General features: G+C 33.0%; 1 protein-coding gene across 1 annotated transcript; it reads right to left on the bottom strand.

The window, feature by feature from the left end:
- Window positions 1-5,133: 5,133 nt before the first annotated feature.
- Window positions 5,134-18,674, bottom strand: LOC135156189 (uncharacterized). Its single transcript, XM_064107841.1, has 6 exons — window positions 18,394-18,674; window positions 9,640-9,714; window positions 8,989-9,053; window positions 7,976-7,996; window positions 7,556-7,594; window positions 5,134-5,291 (listed from the first exon to the last, which is right to left on the bottom strand). The coding sequence occupies exons 1-6, from the start codon at window positions 18,414-18,416 to the stop codon at window positions 5,134-5,136; spliced, it is 381 nt and encodes a 126-aa protein (XP_063963911.1). The 5' UTR covers window positions 18,417-18,674.
- Window positions 18,675-19,779: the final 1,105 nt, after the last annotated feature.

Genomic DNA, 19,779 nt, shown 5'->3' with positions numbered 1-19,779 from the left:
ACCTTGCGCTGATTAGATTATATGATAAAATAACAGATTCTATAGCCAATAAAGAACATGTAATAGGGGTATTTATGGATCTATCAAAGGCCTTTGATACCATTGACCACCAAATTTTACTTCAAAAACTTTACTCTTATGGAATTCGTGGTGTTGCTCTTTCCTGGTTTCAAAGCTATTTAACCAATAGAAAACAATATGTTGTATTTAATGATGTTTCTTCAACTTTTCTACCAATCCGATGCGGTGTCCCACAAGGATCGATATTAGGCCCATTACTTTTTTTATTATATATCAATGACTTAACTAATACAACTTCTCTTCTATCGTTTATATTATTTGCAGATGATACTAACATATTTTACTCACATTACAACCTTAACACTCTAGTTGACACACTAAATAATGAGTTACTGAAATTATCATTATGGTTTAAATGTAACAAATTGTCTCTCAATATCAACAAAACTAATTTCATGTATTTTAAACACATACAATCTCATATAAATGACGTACATTACAACATATTTATAGATAATGTTCCTCTTGATAGAAAGCATCAAACGAAGTTTTTGGGTGTCGTCATTGACGAAAATTTAAATTGGAACGAACATATACGCCATATAATAACTTCTATTTCTAGGAATGTTGGTATACTATATAAATTAAAGAAATGTATTCCTTGCAAAACACTTGCGTTGCTTTATAATTCATTGATTTTACCGTATATAACGTATAGCAATTTAGTATGGGCCACAACAAACAAAACAAAAATAAATTCTATTCACTTATTGCAAAAGAAAGCGCTTCGCATTTGTACCGGTTCACAATATTTATCTCACTCCAAACCATTATTTTACCAATTAAAAACTCTGACAGTATTTGACATTAATACACTACAAAGTTTATTGTTCATTTTCAAGTATTTAAATGGGATGCTACCAAATTCATTTCAAAATTTTTATACTTTGAATAAAACCATTCATGATTACCCCACCCGTAATTCCTCTAATTTACATTTAGTCAATCCAAAACTACGTATTGCCCAGAGATCCGTAAGACATCATGGTCCTGATCTTTGGAATCCTCTCCCAGACTCAATTAAATCCTCTTGCTCCCTACACTCATTCAAAGCTAAAGTTAAGGTCATGTTACTATCGGAATATGTAAAATAAACTTTCTTGTGTCATAATCATGTTCTAATATTCCGTTTCCATCATCATTAACATTATTTCCACCACCACCACCACCGTCACCATTATCATCATCATCATCATCATCATCATCATCATCATCATCTTCATCATCTTCATTTTGTCATTATCATTATTATTATTTATTTTTTTTTACTTGATTATATATATTATAGCAAGTTTTGGCTTGTTAGATTTTGTTCTTCTCTTTTTATATTATACTTAATTGATACTTTAATAATTTGTTATTGTCCATTCTGCTCATAATATTATTATATGGTTAAAATATGTTTCGGTTTGTCATAATTTTCAAGCATTTTTTTGCTTACTATGGCAATCCATCTTCTGCTATTAATTTTATGCTAAATGATTTATACCTGATTTATTGTCAATGTATGTTTGTTACATTTATGTTATATTATATTGTTATGTAGAAGAAAAATAAATTCAAATCAAATCAAATCAAATCACTTGATATGATAGGCAAAGAAAGATGGATCCACATGTGTTATCGAAAATGGGTCAGTTCTTAACAATGGGATTACAATGATGTAATCGGTCTGACCCCATATGGCTTGGAAGTATGAGTAATGCTCAGGAGATCATTAGGTAGCCTTGGGCTAATTTTAGAGTGTCACTCCAAATACTATCTGCATAGCTCCAACAAATGACAATGAACCTATGGCAGGTGACCCCCTTGTGGTTTCTCCTACAATAATGGGAGCATGGTCAGATCATGGTCAGACAGTGGTCAACTGCACTATGGTTTGTCAGGATACATTAACTATACCTGAAGCTGAGTGACTAGCAAAGTTGAAGGTTAATAGTGTTCTCAATGATCTAAGTTCAATCCAGATAATATTGTTATGTTTTGCAAAATGAAAAGGTCAAAAGTTTTCATATATACTTAACTAAAAGAGATAACGAAATTCATCTCAAACATGCCGCTTCTAGCTGCTCACATGTACCACTTCACTTGAAACAAATGCTGGATGTCTCATACATTATTTCTTTGAGGAAGTATAGCGCCCACATATCAGGTCTTGTAAGAACTCAAAAGTTCAAGGAGGTTTCCATTTTTGCAGATTCATATCATTAAAACACTTCAGAATTTATCTTCAAACTTTAATCTTCCATGGGAATTTTTAACAAAGAATTTCTCTTATATAAAAAAAAATTACCAAAATTGACTATGAACATTTCCCTGAAGCACACAAGAAGCTTTATACCTGAAATAGACTGCCAAGGCAAGCCGAAGAGGCATAGTAAAAAGACGTCATCATTTATATGAGAATAGGCTCGTCATTTTAAGACATTTCATAAGGGCATTGGTGGCAGCATAAGACTCTACACAAAGCCAATGCCTTTATCAAAGCACCTCCAATCAAAGTGCTTATTAACGGATGCATTCATAGAAGACTTTCACCTTACTTTGGTGTCTATCATCAGATTGGTGATACTGAGATTTTGATCCTTCACCAGACTGGTACGAAAACCAATATGGCATTCAACAAAGGATGTGACTGACATCATAAACAATAAAGAGATTGCCCAATAAGTCCTCCTACATCAACTGGTGAGAGAACGGACTATCTTTCAAATTAAAGTGGAAAGTGGAAAAGCTCTTGGATGTGATGACCCTGACCAAGTCTGCACAAGGACAGCATGGGGAAAGTGGTATAGGTGGAGGGGGGGCGGCGGGATGGGATGGCTCTTGATCAACAAAACAAGGCAATCATATACTCTGAAATAGGAGCATGCAGTCATTTAATAGAAACATCATCTCAAGATTACATAACCAAGGGAGGCATGCAATATAATGACTTATTCCAAAGCACATATCACCCAGCAGGTGTATACAGCGGTACAAGCTACACTATGGGGCCACCTTATTGCGCAATAGATTGTTTTAAGTCTTACATAATTCAGGTATGGGGCCACATTTAATATTGGACAACATATTGCTTAATGCCTTATAAAATTCAGGCATTGGCTCAGCTGTTCAGGGAGTTCTTTGATATGGCATCCAACAAAAAAGTGCTTAAAGGCCCTCTAAACACACATTCATTGGAAACGCTGTCGACATTCTTGAGTCAAAGTTTGCACTACGTTCATATCTTTATATGATTACACATTTCTCAAGATTCTATTTCCTTATCATTAATAATCTAGTCAAGGTCAAAGACACATATCTGCAACCAAGCTGCCCCTTGAAGACTAGTATAAAGGCATATATATATATTTTTTAATTGTTAGCTTGAAGCATACTGGTAGAAAATTAAGGTGAAGCTAAGACAGACAGGGGTAACTGAGGAAATTAATTCAAGCCCTGAAGGTTACATTCAAGAATCATACACACAGTGTATAGAGATACAAATAGAAATATTTAACTATAGAATCTAGAGTTAAAGTATTTGTTGTCTTTGTCTTGTATGATCAGTTATACCTGGTGTGTTTGTTGGAGTAAGAGACTTGTTAAATATTTCTTCAATACATATCAATAGTAAAAACAATCTTATAAAAACATTTGAATACTATAAGCTGAACTATCATGGAGGATTTATCACTTTAACCAATATCTGATACGAAACCTGCTCCGGCGACAATTGCTCCGCTCTAAATTCCACGCACTATTCAAATGACCAACTTCAACCCTGGGTTTAACACTATACCCTACCCTCAACCTAACCCTTAACCTCACATAAAACCATATTGCAACCCTAACCCCACATCTTAGACGAAATTAAGCCCAGAGCAATTGTTGCAGGAGCAAATGTTGTGTCAACGTTAGTATACCGGGGGGAGGGGGTCACAAAGAGTTAAGTATGACTTAGAGTTGCACTTCAATATCCAGTTGCATGCAGTATAAAAGGCATCGCTGCATTGGTCAATTCATGCTAAGAGGGTGCGCACTACTGCGTAGTAATCATGTGCATGTCAGCACTAACCAAGACTCTAAGTCACACTTAACTCTTTGTAAAACACAGCAGCTTTAAGATTAGTTTACATAATCCTGTAAGGCAAAATAACAAATTTCTAAACATGTTAGTTATTTAGCATATAGTTAACCTCCATAAACTGCAATGACCATAAATATTTCTTAAAATGAGTTCAGCCTTATATTTCTATGCTGTGAGAAAAGACGCAATAAAAAAATATTGCAGCAATTTCAAGTTGAAATAAAATTTAAAATCATTCAAACCTAAGCCAATGGTGTTAAGTGTAAGAGCATATTGTGCTTGTGTGCATTTTAAGACCAGCATTGGCAGCGGATATCTATCTTTTTTTAATTGAATTCAATTTGTTTTATTAAAAATATCAACACCAAGGCAGCTTGAAGGCTAAATATGTGCGATTTACAAACAAAAACAAAAATAATAGTGTAAATTACACCAAGGTAAAAGTAAAATCAATTTTCTTTAAATAACACAAAAAACTCAGTTGGAATGAGGCACAATGAACTAGCAGAGGAAATGCTAAAAATTGTAAGCTGATAATATCCAGTTCTCAAATTTTATACAATAGTTTCTGTGGTTTTAAAAGACTGAGAATTTATCTAATATTAAACCGATAAGTCTTTTAAAGATAAGAATGTATTAAAATCTGTATGTGATCTGATAGCTTTGAGGTTATTCTGTAATTTTCTCTGAATCCAAATATAACTGGTACAAAGACATCAATTAAAAAATCAAATATTTGCCATTTGAGCATTTTAGTATATCATGTGGGCGTTGCTAGCATTCAATGAAAATAAAAATAAATTTGACATTTATATTTTCAATTTGGCACACTTTGGAAGGTTACATTATAAATGCAAAACGTTGTGTTTTACTTTCTGTTACCCTCTTTCATTATAATTGAGCATCCTGAAAAAATGCTTTTTACACATACATGTACTTTATAATCACAGGTTAAAAAAAACCAGACCAAACCCATCACCCTATAGGTTACAGAAATATTTGGTGTAAAGTATAAATGAGAGTAGTCTGTGTGTAGTTTCATGCGAACTGCTGTATATTGTAAGCGCAGTTTTCACACTACGTAAGAATAACTTCTCACCTGATTCAAAATCTTCCTCTATGTTTCCAGCACTTTCATCTGGGAGAGGAGCAGGTCACACAAATTTCATAATTAATTCTTATTACCAGGGCCCTGTCTCACAAAGAGTTGTGATTGATCAAATTAATCTTAACTATGGAGAGCCTGAAAGGTCATCATCCGGTCAAAGTGTTCTCATTTCTCTGATGTATGATGCATACTTGTGCATGATTTATATCGGTGTTTTTACTGGGTTTTTTGTTTAAGAAGAGACATCCGTAAATGAATAATCACAATATACATGGCTTTCCATAATTGAGATTGATTGGATCAATTGCAGCTATTTGTAAGATGAGGCCAAGATATACAGTGCATCCAAGAAAATGCAGAACCCAACATGTACCTGTAATGGTGACATACTACTCTTTCATCATTAAGGGATTCAATAAAAACTAGGAAGTGTATTTCTGTAGTTATGGTGAGAATAAAAATTGTACAAACTATCATGAAATCATGAAATGTTTTCTCTATATTTATATTATATATCAACCAATAAAAGTTTATATTCTGTAAACAAATTAAGCATACATAATACACCCTGCACCACCTATGCTAATGCTTCTATATTATCATGAAGTAAAAATACCAAGTCTCCCTGTAGAATCTTTGAAAAGATTTAATACCTAAAAAAGTGTCAGCAAATCCTACTCTGTATATCTTCAGAATATCTCTTCTTGTTAAACACAATCAGAGGGAATCAACCATTTTATTAAGAGCTTTACGGTCAACAAAAGTAGCAAAAAAATTTCAAGCTTACATTTAACAAATTATTGCTTGTATTTACAGATATTCATTTCATAACCGAAACATAAGACGTTACAAAGAAGTTATAAAAATCAAATTAAAGTAGAAAAAAATTAGAGTATATTTATATATAATAGAAATAAATGCATGCACAGAAAGCAACAAAATGAAAACTTAAAAAAATGCAAAAACCTCTATGATATGCTAAATGTGCAAGGGCTTCTTACATTGTCACCCCTAACTGACATGTCAGTAGACGATATTTTGTAAAAAGGAAAGTTTCCTAGAAACGTGATTTGAGTTTTTATTTACCAGATATTCCTCAGCTTATAATACTAACAAAATGCATGAAAGATTAGTCTTATGCTAAAATGATGTATGACTGAATGTGTGTGATGTGGATGATTGTCTTATGGAACTGCACAAGAAAAATTCAATATCATTTTTCTTGGAAGTCATTGTGAATGAATGTTTTTGTTTCAATTATTGAAATAGAGAATGATATCATACAAACACAGAATTACTGGTATCTCAGTTTAAAATTATTTTCAGAATTCAGAATTCTGGTAGCAAAGATGGAAGAAATTCCGAAAATGGGATGAAGTAAAAAGCACTGGATCTAGGAGTATCCTCAAAGCTTTGCATATTGTGAATATCAAAATATTCATATGGATTTGGATGAACATACCAATAATGCACAAGTTGCACCCAAATAATGTAATTGATTATGTTTGAGCTTTGTTATTCTGCAAGGAGTTTTGAACCTCCATAAATAGGGATTTCCAGGGAAGTGAAAGACAGTAGTTAGAAAAAGAGACATATAGTTGGTGCATCAGAAAAAAAGAAACACAATTTTCATATTTATTCCTCAGAAAAAAAATAAAATCAGTGATAAAAATGTAACATTGCTGATGTTTTGAGAACCATGCATCGCTGCAAATCATTGTTTATGAAATATTATGCAAATTGTACTTTTTTCACTTGAATGTTCCAGAAATTAGACATGATGGGAAATGAAAAATTAAAGGAATAAAAGCATCAAAATTTGTCACAATTCTTCAAGCTTCTTAATCTGTTTTTTTTTTATACAAAAATATTTTGCTTCAAACATATTTAGTGAATTCAACTGAAGTGCATAAAATAACTTTTAACATTATTCTGACAAAGATTATAAATTCAATAATATGCACACAGTCACAAATTGCATGTTCAATATGCAGTAGAAGTTAACCACCTGATATATTGCACTATTTTTCTAGAACAAAAATACTCCATGCTTGGTCATAGAACCTTGTTCAGGTATCTTTAGAATACTAGCATTTATTACCTCAAATAAATTTAATATTTTTGTTACAAACAAACATGAAATTTGGGTTTCCTTTTCATTGATACACCCTGAAGTGTGGCAGCACTATATCTATATATAATAATGTGGTGGCATTCTACTTATATGTCTATCTACGAACAAGTACTGATGCAGGGGTGGGGCTAGCGAGGGCCAATCCAAGCACTTATCTTACCTTCGTGGAATACTTCATATGTTTCTTCTTCAACACCGACTTTAAACATTGAGAAAAAGTCACAAAAATCATACTCTGATCATAAAGCTTCAATTAAATTCTGAGTGATAGGGTGAGTGGACATAAAGTACACTGCTTTATAGAATGTTATCATGAAACTATGAGCCCATGGTCATGAGACTTTTTAATGACTAAAATTGTTAATAAATTAAAGATAACTCTAAAATAGATTTTAGCTTTGTTGCTTCCGAATTTTCTACATGCTGGATTGTTTTATGCTTGAAGATGGATTGTTTTATGCTTGAAGATGGATTTTACTGAATTTTTTAAACAAAATAAATAGAAGGATGGAAAACATTTGAATGGAAGATGATGAATGACATACAGAAAAACAAAAGAAGGAAGAATTAAGAGTCTCACCTTCTCCTTGAGGATAACCATCTTTTAAAACAAAATTAGAAACAAGAAAACAAAGGAAACAGGTTATAAGAGGGGTATTGAGGTAAAATGATTTTAAAATCAAAGGTAAGATGTTCTTGAATATGTGTGAGTGTGAGGGGTCGGACAGGGTGAAAATACACAGAGACACTAGGCTATACAATAGGATACAATGCATAAAATAAAAGAATGGAAAACAGATGTATCATATCCACTTCTAGCTACAGCTGATAAATTCCAACAAATTATAGTGCCATCTTTTATCTATTTGTAATGAACACCCTGTATACTGTCTTGTAGCAAATCATTGACTACCATGGAATCAGTCTGATGTGAGAACCTTTTTTTTTAATTGTGGGTGTACTTATATCACTGTGGGTGTCAGAATTATTTCTAGACAGTTATGGTGCCATCCATCTTATATTTGTAATGCATATCTTTACGACCTTCTTGAATCAAAGTTTGGTCCATGGATTGGATTTACATGAAGTCAGGGATATCATACATAATCTTAAATATATTTTGTATGGACACTTATATATTTAGGGGTGTTGGATAATTTTTTTAAAACCAGTTATGATATCAAATTCAATATTGGTAAAATTTAAAAGTTTTAGCAAATGTTGGTCCTAGTGTTGGCTGGACAGGGTTAATCAATAACATGAGAGGAGAAATTTTAAGGGGCATCAGTTGTCCCCTTTTCGACCACCTATCATGTCGGCTATTAAATTTTGTAATGCATCAGTATAGGCCTACTGCTTCTATTTGAACTTGCTGCAGTCTATACGTTCTATGGGCTCAATAGGGAAATAACAATGCCACAAAGGCATTTTTAGGGGGGAATTGAGGGACTCCACCCCAGCATGCCAACAGCCACCCATTTTCCGAGATGTTTAGCTTTATTTTCTGACTAATCCAAACACTCATATTCATTATTAATTTTAGTTTGTCAAATAAGAACACTGCAAGAAAATGATCCTAGAATATGTTCTTACCTGTTCTATAGTCCCTTTGAGGAGGTTCTGGTGGACCCAAGTTTTGAGGAGTTACTTTCCTGTTACTAGAAGAATACAAAAAGATACAGATTTAGAGTTAAATTATATTTCTTCTCAACCTCACATCTATTCTGGTATGTTGGTAAATTCACGAAGCACAAAGTGGCATGCACCATCACTTAAGAGAGAAATAACTCTTCAGATTAACTGCAATTAATAATTGAATATGTTCCAGACTACTTTTTGCTATCAGTTGCCATGGAAATATTTTGAATGATTCAAGTATAAAAAGAAAAACCAAAGATCTACTCTCACCTCCAAAGTTGAAATATTAATGCAGCAAATTTGAAAGACAGGAGTTGCTTTGAGAAAAGTTTGTGTGTGTGTACCAAGAATCCACACAAGAGCAACTCATGTAAAGAAAACCCTTTTATGCATTGAAAATAAGGTCCATGCACTATTGTGTGCTAATTTCCTTTTTAATTTAATTAAAAATGATTACACCTTCAAACTTTTGAGATTCAAAATTTAATCCTAAGGATTGAAAATAAATCCAATGTTCTCCTTGTCACTATTCACAGGCAATTAGGATTTATTTCAAATCCTTGAAATTGAGAGAATACTTGGTGAACAGAAAATGTGAATTCTTACTTTTTAGAACTGAAATTGGAGTTAGCATTCTTGCTCTTGGCTCTCTTGATGATATTGATATTCTTCCATAGTACACTGAAATCAGAAAAAAACGAATAATTTATTAATGGGCTCGATGAACAATCATCATATGATGGGATGTTATAGACGCAAATTGGATGGACATTCAACATGATTATTTTATTTTAAAATCACATTAGACTTAAAATGTACATTGCAATGAAACATTCACCTCTTAACAATAAGTTTTATAAATGAGACTGGAGTTAGTATTACTGAAATAAGAAGAAAGATGAATCATTGATAAGTGGACATTCATAATTTGATGGTAAATTACAAGCATCAATTCATGAACCTAGTATATAGACAATTAATGAGATTCTCATTTGATTGAATGAGATCTACCAACTTCTGATCAAACATTCAGCTTAAATAGCAATAACAACTACTCAAGTATTTTCTGTTTCAAAGAAGCAGATCCTCATCACAGAGTTTCATTGGATGGTGTGCAACATGTACATGTATATGACAATATATCTTAGACCCTTTTCTCAGTGTACCCTCTTGAACTGATTTCCCTTAAACCAGTATAGGAAACCAGTTTAAAAGATCGCATCATCAGAATGCAATATGTATATTTAAAAAAATAGAACAATATCATGTTTCTATCAAATGTGAATGAACTGTGAACACAAAACAGATTCAATACGTTAAATCCTTTTGATCTATTAGCTGATTGCCAACAAACCAATAAAACCATGTAAAATCTTGCCAAAATGTGCACACCCATATCAGACTGCATTTTGGCTTCTCTCTCATTAAAAAAAAATCAAATTGTGAATATATTCAGATTTCAGAACTATAAAATAGTTGTTTTTATAATTATATACTACTTTTTATATATTTTACTTTTTAAGTAATTTGTGTAACATGATATAGAAAATGAATAAAATATTTTAATAAATGAGACACCAAAAATCAAAGTCAATGAACAGTGAACTATATAGTGTATGAAAGAAAAAAAATTGGAACAGGAGTCTCTCTAACTATCACAGTTCAATAGAAATTGAAGGATAATGTAAGAGGCCATTTTGCAGCATTTTTATACAGTGTCCAAAACTGATAATTCAATGTTTACTAAGTTGTTCCAAAACCTAATAATGCAGCTGACAGTATCACTCATTTTCCTGATTCATAATTCTTAACTTGAAATAACACTGGTGCTGCCTGTATGATTAAAATCTAATTAGTATTTTTACAAGATACAAAAGGGGATATCCAATACAAAAACAATGTTCATTTCTATGAGCAAAAAATAATCTGCCTTGAAAATAACATGGTTAACCACATTATGGTGTGTTTTTTACCCTTACTTCTAGATTTCAATTTCTTTCCTTTCTTCTTTTTTTCTCTCTTTTGCTTCCTTTCCCTATCAAATAATTTTTTACTTTCTTCCTTCTATCAAAACATTTTTTGGAGATGCAATGCATAAAGTAATTACAAATCAAGTTAAATTAATTATCTATTCATTGTACATATTATTGAGCCTCTGGCTACCAAATGTCTCATTAAAATAAATAAAAAATAATTGAATTAGGAGGAAATTCTGATCAAAGTAGATTTTCCCTTCAATCCATTAAAAAATACACATAATTTTCCACTTATCAACTCACATATATAGACAAAGAATATCAAGGCAATCTTCTAAATTGCAAAGTATCAAATAGTCGTATTAATTGTGACATTCGTAATAATCAAATGGATATAATTTGTTTACTCTCGCCACCGCAAGAGCTGTGTTTTTGTAACTTGGGATAGGCACATGGAAGCTCGTAATTAAAGACCTAGCACGATTTCACATGTATTTCTGCATGGTTCAGTATCTAGTCAGATAGTATAGGCTTGGGGATTTCTTTGGCAATGAGTCATCCTTGACTGGCTTACTCATGCTCTATGTACGAGATCAGTAGCAAATTGGCACCACCTGACGATATCTAGTACAGCATGGCTTCCATATTCAACAGAGGCTCAGCACATTGCAGTACATGTGCATACATATGTTGTGCTCTATTACCATTTCTCTAAGTACATGTATTTACAGTGAGCTTTTTAAACATTTAAAGTAGAACATTGCAGTACATGAGTAAACATATGTTGTTTTCTATTACCAGTTCTTGATTTATTGATTTTGATTTTAAAAACATGAAATATAGCGGCATGGAATAATGGGAATTCTCATTTGCATTTAATATAAGAATATTCATCACAGGAAATGATACTGACACTCTTATTATATCTTCTATGAATAAACAGTTGCAAAATATTGATACATAGACGAAAGCAAACAATATGATTTTGAATGTTGATAAAACAAAATATATGATATTTGGTAGCAACTCCAAAACTTTGCACAATAATAGACCACTATTGTAATTTAAAAATGGTCCCATTCAGCACGTGAACGAATTTCATTTTCTAGGTGAAAAACTTACTTGGAATTCTCATATCTCACAGTTACATAGCAAACTTGCAAAAAGCATAGGAATTCTCAGTTAGTTTTATCACAGGAGGCCCTTAAGATCTTGTATCACTCATTTATAACATCATACTCATCTTACTGTAATGTGGTTTGGGGATTTGCTTGCAAAACTAGTTTAAGTTGTACACATATCTTGCAGAAGAAGGCTATTTCGTATAATTATTCATCCTGAATACCAAACCCTTATTTAAAAAAAAATAAATATAGGCCTACTACCAATTCATGAAATGATTCAGTATAATAATGCAATTTTTATGTATCACTTATAAAATAACCTTCTTCCCAAAGCATTTGAGTCGTTCTTTTTACTTAATAAAGATGCACATACTTACAATACTCGTAATAAAGATAAACATCATCCACCTTTAATGCAAAACAGGTTACCAAATCATCTATATTTTATGAAGATCCATTATTATGGAATTCTTTACCGGATTGCATAATCTGTAGCAAATCTTTAGACCATTTTAATAGAAAATACAAAAAATATCTGTAAGATAAAATGTAATGTAAAATCCAACTTTTCTGACAATTCACTTATTTACTTGTACCACCCCTCTTCCTAAAACCTCATTTTATTCTTCTTTGTTTTTAGTTTATATATATATATATATATAATCTATATATATATAACAGGGCTCAGAGTCTCTCTTGACAAGCATGTTAGCTTTTAGTGATTCCCCCACTTCATGTAATATTGATTGTTATAACATGTTTTATAATTTGTTTTTTTTTAATGTGGAAATAAATATATAAATAAATAAATAAATAAAATGTTCATATCATGTGAAGAATTATTAAAGAGACTGAAACAAATACCGGTAATGAGAACAATTGCCTGTCAAATTCAAAACTGGTTTCATCAAATTTTTTAAAACACCTTTTTGACAATCTTGTTCTGATTTCTATATGAAATAAGAGCTTCCATGCGGATAAAATTTCACTGTACTTTTATACTCAGATCAATGTGAAAGATATATATCTCAAGGCACAGCTTTTCATCAATCACACTATTTCATACACAATGATGGCTGCTTAATCACTGCAAATTGCATTTGGAAATTCTTTAATGTGCCAAGAAAAATTGACACTGATTAATTTCCATTCATAGAATCTGGTTTGCAATGTGCTACATTCTAACATTGAATTTATGCAATTAAGTTACAAACAAATAATCACATATATTTTTGAAATGTTGGATGGCATGTACGGTATATTGCTCCTTAACAGTTTTATTGATGCTTTTTTTCTCATGTAAGCACATTAAGGGTTTGATAGCATCTACATTGTACAGATTTCTTAAAACACATTTGATTTGAAATTTTGTTCATGGTTTCTGGGATCTCTTTATTGACCTTTTGCCTAAACACAATTATATTGTTCATGTTAAAGGCAAACTCCACCCCAATATTAAAATTCATTTGAAAAAAAGGAAAATCATAACAAATCATATGTGAAATAAGAAAGATGTGACATTTCAAAGTTGTGAAGGCTGTTATAGGCACAACCCAGGAGTATCTAAGTTTAGGGAACAGATGACTATTCTCCTCCTATATTAAAAAAATGGTTTGAATAAATGATCAATAAAATTATTCAATTAAAATATCATTTATTCATGTCTAGTCTACAAAACATGAAATTTGCATTTCATATCTGATTTGGGTGAAATTTAGTTATTGAGTTATGCTTGTCTCATTTTCCTCTACCTACAGACTAAAATCAACAATTAAGAATAAAATTGTGTTATACAGTACATACGATATCAGTGCAGTCTTCCACCTCACAACTGCATGTACAATAACGGAATAATTATATTGCTAATATAGAATACTGTGTATGTGTAACACCCCTCTTGTGACATTTCTGGAGACACTTAGAAATATTGCTGATAGAGAAGACTGTGTATGTGCAACATCCCTCCAGTAATGTAGACACTTTGAAATATTGTTAACATAGAAGACTATGTGTAACATACCTTCAATAATGGAGACACTTTGAAATATTGTTAACATAGAAGACTATGTGTAACATAACGTCAGTAATGGAGACACTTTGAAATATTGTTAATACAGAAGACTGTGTGTGTTTACCGTATAACACCCTTCTAGTAATGGAGAGACTTTGAAATATTATTAATACAGAGACTGTGTATTTGTAACACCCCTGTGGTAATGGAGACACTTTGAAATGTTTTTAGTATAGAAGACTTTGTGTGTTTATCATGTAACATCCCTCTAGTAATGGAGACACTTTGAAATGTTGTTTATACAGATGACTGTGTATGTGTAACATACCTTCAGTAATGGAGACACTTTGAAATATGGTTAATATAGAAGACTGTGTATGCTTACCATGTAACACCCCTCCAGTAATGGAGACACTTTGAAATATTTTTAATACAAAAGACTGTGTATGATTATCATGTAACACCCCTCTAGTAATGGAGACACTTTGAAATGTTGTTAATACAGAAGACTGTGTATGTATAACACCCCTCCGGTAATGGGGACACTTTGAAATATTCTTATTGTTAACATAAAAGACTGTATGTGTTCCACCCCTTCAGTAATGGAAACACTTTGAAATATTGTTAATATAGAAGACTGTGTGTGAATACCACCCCTCTAATAAGGGAGACACTTTGAAATATTGATGATACAGAAGACTGTGTATGTGTAACATTCAGTAATGGAGACACTTTGAAATATGGTTAATATAGAAGACTGTGTATGCTTACCATGTTACACCCCTCCAGTAATGGAGACACTTTAAAAAATTGTTAATATAGAAGACTTTATATGTATAACACCCCTCCAGTAATGGAGACACAATGAAATATTTTGTATATAGAAAAATGTGTATATGTAAACACCCCTCCAGTAATGGAGACACTTTAACACAATTCTTGGCAAGTATTCTTACTTGTTAACCCCCCCCCATAACCTCCAAATATACCCTTCCATTTTTTATTTAGTTTAAAAAAATCTTACCGAAACTAAAAAGAAGGATGAATTTACATTACATAACACATACTGTTACTGGTAAGATTGTTGCATTATTTAAAAGAAATATTCTATTTTTAGCACGTGTGAAACCAAATTAGAATCACGAACGCTAATCACAAATTACGGTGCAATTTTTTCCATGAAAAGGAAGCCACCAGAAATATTCTATTTGTCTTTTTTGTTATTTTGATGATTTCACAACCACGTATCGACAGAGATACAAAATTAATAGAATTAATTAAGTTTGAATACTCTTTTTATTCTGCTTTGACGTATAAATATCTGTCTGGATAATAACATGTACCGGTACAGTAATTTCAATGAAATAAGCCAACATGAAAGAAATTACCAGAAGTTTGTTTATGCAACCCAAACCAAACCCTTGCTTTTGTAATCAGAAACTGTTTGAAATCTAAACCCTAGCAAGTGCTAATAATTGGCCTGGATGTTAATTAGCAGAGGCGAATACAAAATAGGATTACATAATCATTGCGGTTTATTCTCTGGAATGTTGGCTAGGTACCCTTTAGCCTGGGAGTCCATGAGGTAATGATAGGGTTGATCACATTAAAGGATATGTTCACCCTTGGCTTGCACACTGGTGATAATATGAATATAATTCTATTTATTATCATTCAATAATAGTTCTATGTTTCAATTGTCAAACATTTTTTTTCTATCTTGACACATTTTACTAATCATTCATATCTGCAATTGCAAGACATTCTAGTGAGGAATATGAAGCATTTTGATAAAACATGTTATAAACCATGTGCAACACTACTCCAACTATTACTTGCTCAGAATTTACACCTGAATGAAACCTTACTTCGGTCATTTCTATCACAATTACTGTGAGCCTTCACAATTACAAACAATGTGATTTCACTGATATTCATGTACAGTATTTCACACTGACATGTAAATATAAGTACTCATTGACTGCTGAAGTGATTATATTTTGTTAGATGTCCTATTTCACTAAGCAGGAGATCAAGTATCACATATGTTGGAACTAATTACCATCTCAAATAACTTAAAATGTGAAGAAAAGGCAGCAAGTTATTTGATAATTCAAATGAAACAAAATCAAAGTCACTGATTGATACTGACAAAAACATAGATAGAAAATGTGATACTGTGCAGCAATAGTTGACCTTGACATTAACTTGACTTCAAAGAAGTGAAAATACTAAGGGCCTTTTCACATATGAATCTTGAATCATCATTGTAATGATGATTGCAATTCGTCTTTAGAATCATCAGACCTTTCACACGCTTACTCGAAAACTGTGATTTGAATTTGAATTCCCGAGTGAAGGCGGTATGTGTCTTTGGTGACTTGTCAATCAAAGCACTGCATCACAAATATCTTCGGAAGGGATGAATGAGACAAAGAGACCCCTGAACAAGTGCTTGAAAGGTCACGTAAGCTCCGCCCCCTAAAAGGTGTTTTGGAGGTCATACCTTTTACATGAAAAATGTGTACCCTAATTTGAGTGAAACTTAACTGGAATTCACCTCCGGAGTAGAATTTTAATTCGTGACTGTGATTAGCGTTCGCGATTCTAATATGGTTTAACACGTGCTAAAGATTTGTCACTAGCCTGATTTTGCACTGGAATCATCATTCAAATTACAATTTTTTTTACCGTGTGAAAGGGCGGTATTTCTGTTTTCAGTATTTTTTGACCTACATTTTATTTATTCTACGTATTTGTTAACATATTTTTTCTTATCTCAAATTCGTTACCTGAAATTCTTTACACATTATCAGCAATTTTTTATAACACTTATGTTTACTTTTGAATAGATGTACAAAGTTATATTCTTTCAAGATTTAATCGCTTCTTAGACTCGATTGTCTTGTTGTGATAGCAAGGAAGCTGCATGGCAAATCTGAGCAGCAGGAGACTATTGTTGAAGATCCAGTTTCCTTGTGTCTAGCTGTAAATGGCGCCCTGGCAGCAATGTCTGTTCTTGTTGTCAATTTTTGCAGATCAATACATAAGACACTTTTTTTCAATTACATGAGACAATATTATTGAAGGAACATACTAAGAATGTGCCCCATGAAAAGGAAGTCACCATAAATACACTTCTTCTCCACAACTTCTTGGATACTGAAAACAATTCATTCGTGGGATTGATGTTGAAGCTTATCCAAAGTCACAGAAATCAACCCAATAGTACCTCTTAACACTCTAGTGCAACAGCAGAACATCCACAGAGGTAATCTAAACCTGTGGCCAGAAATTTTGGCTCAAACAAAGGATTGTGGGTCAAAGCACTGTTGTCACAAAATGTTTCACCCATCCCTTTTTATGAGAATGTTCCTGCATCACTGCTACTAATATTAGGCACTGGACTTAATATAGGGCACTAGCACCTGACCCTCCCTGCAATTATAATGTGATATTTATTTCAGAAGTGGAAAAAAAATACTTGTGACATCACAATGAGCTTGAGAAAGCAAGTTTATCTGCTTCATCAACTTTTCCCTCGAGATTTGACACAGGAAAAGACACAAGTATCATAAAGCCAATAAACACTATTTGGTGCACCTGCTCTGTGTCAAGGTCATATTCCATGTTAAATTGGGAATTCCCCTATTCCGGCTGATGGAGATGGGGATTGATCTCAATAGTGGCTGATTGAGATGGAAACTTGATTGGGCAATTACTGCTGATGGAAAACCATCAAATTAGTTCTTTATGGTACATATCAATGAACAGAGACTTCCGTCACTCCACATCTATCTATTTTGTAATCTGATCTGATATTTTACAGCTGATTGTACATCACAAATTGTAACAATGATCATAATCAATGTGGTTGCAGCAAGTCTCAAATGATATTTGAATATCTCACAAGCCTAGTACACGTCATTGTGGTTTCATTTCCTACACAAAAACGGGCTTGTAGTAAAAACCTGTGTCAAGGCATGCCAAGTCAATAAACAGTTATGTCTTCAAATCTGAAAGATCGGGAAAACAAATTTTGTCATTGTGTTGGCTCAGCACATCATGAACCCCCATGTCACAACCCCTCTAAAGTTGAACCTGCTAAAAAAGTGCACCCATAGATAATGCTGCTGTGTGACACTGACCTAGCTGTGACCAACTGACAGTCCCATTGAACTTTTCTTGAGCAAAGTAAATGTATTTGACATGGAAAATGTAATGAGAGAAATTGGAAATGTACACTCACCTTGCTCTATCGTCTCTCCCCATAGATGACCGTATCAGAGAATCAAACCTATCCTTTTGTAGATCCTGCAAGTGATGAAAGGGTACAGACAAAAAGTCATATCTTGTATACACCACCAAACCAAATATATCTCCAGAGGAATTCTGTAATGCTCAGAGGAAAAAGAATCAGCCCCCTGCTTATAAGTCTCAATTACGTAGTCCTCGCACTCTATATGGTCACGTTATTAATCAACGTCGTGTGGGAGTCGTCTGTAGTTTTAACAGGGTAATATGCAGCGTCCTGACGGTGGTGATCGTGTTATTAGTTGACATGACTTGACAGGAGCTGTTTCGTCTTCACCAACGATATCCCAATGTAGCTATTTGCAGGGCGTAATGACACGTTGCGCAGTGAATTATTACCGTACAAGTACAACAGGATATCCCAGACTGGACAGGGGGATTGTAAGGGAGTGTAATATTATTGAGGACAGGGAACCACTTACACTGTTTACACCATACCCCTCCCCTTTCCCTTCCCATTCTCTCTCTCACTCACTCACTCATCTTCTCTCTCTCTTTCTCTCTCTTAATGAAAAACAAACTCCCATGCCTACATTCTTCATCCAATCTATATCAACTTGTTGCGATGAAAACTTCTAAAAAAGCTAAAAATGCATTGAAACCATTTTATTTCATCATATCATCATACAGACATAGCATCATTATAGAACCTAAAATCCGTATTGTATATTCGCTGATCAAAAATGGATCAAAATAGGTGGGTGAGCAAAAGTGTTCTAAGATTAGAGTGAAATCGGAAGGTGTTCGTTGCTGTGACGTGATTGGCAAGGTCTGCGTCTAATCAGGCCCCTTCCTCCCCCATTTCCCCCTTGTGTAATGGAATGGTCTTCAAGCATACAGTGGCCTCACTTCAGCCTGTGCGTGAGAGGGAATGCATGTTTTCACAGTTGTACATTTTGTAACACACTACAAAACGAACAACTTCTATACAATTCTTTTGTTTGTTGAAGAGGAGTCTGGGATATGAGTCTATGCACCGAGTCAACATTTCTAACACTAAAAGTGTTGCCCACACACATATATATATATTTAGACATACTTTAAGATGATGAAGTGAACAACCAAAAATCCATCTGTCCCTTTACCAAATAGTCTGCAATCATAGAAAACAAACCAAATTTTCCTATAAAAAAAGATGGAAACAAAAATAATTATTACCCAAGCCAAATATTCAAATCATTAAAATAATAAAAGTGTGTTTATTTATACCAACACATACTTCAAACTACACATCCATGCTTGTTAGATGTTAGCAAAGATAAGATCCAAAATTGTTTTCTAGCTTTAATCCAATGGTTTCATGTGTTTTAAAGAATGTCTA

The sequence above is a fragment of the Lytechinus pictus genome, chromosome 12, assembly GCF_037042905.1.
Source record: "Lytechinus pictus isolate F3 Inbred chromosome 12, Lp3.0, whole genome shotgun sequence".
NCBI classification, from domain to species: Eukaryota; Metazoa; Echinodermata; class Echinoidea; order Temnopleuroida; family Toxopneustidae; genus Lytechinus; species Lytechinus pictus.
Note: the sequence above shows the minus strand (reverse complement) of the source record. Positions and strands in the feature narration are given on the sequence as shown.

Excerpts from the sequence above, each read along its gene's own strand:
- LOC135156189 (XM_064107841.1), bottom strand. The coding sequence starts at position 18,416 with ATGGGGAGAGACGATAGAGCAAG. Across the intron at positions 7,997-8,988 it reads TCAAAGGGACTATAGAACAG|ATGGTTATCCTCAAGGAGAA; the intron begins GTAAGAACATAT and ends TTGTTTTAAAAG. Across the intron at positions 7,595-7,975 it reads TGGTTATCCTCAAGGAGAAG|TCGGTGTTGAAGAAGAAACA; the intron begins GTGAGACTCTTA and ends CAATGTTTAAAG.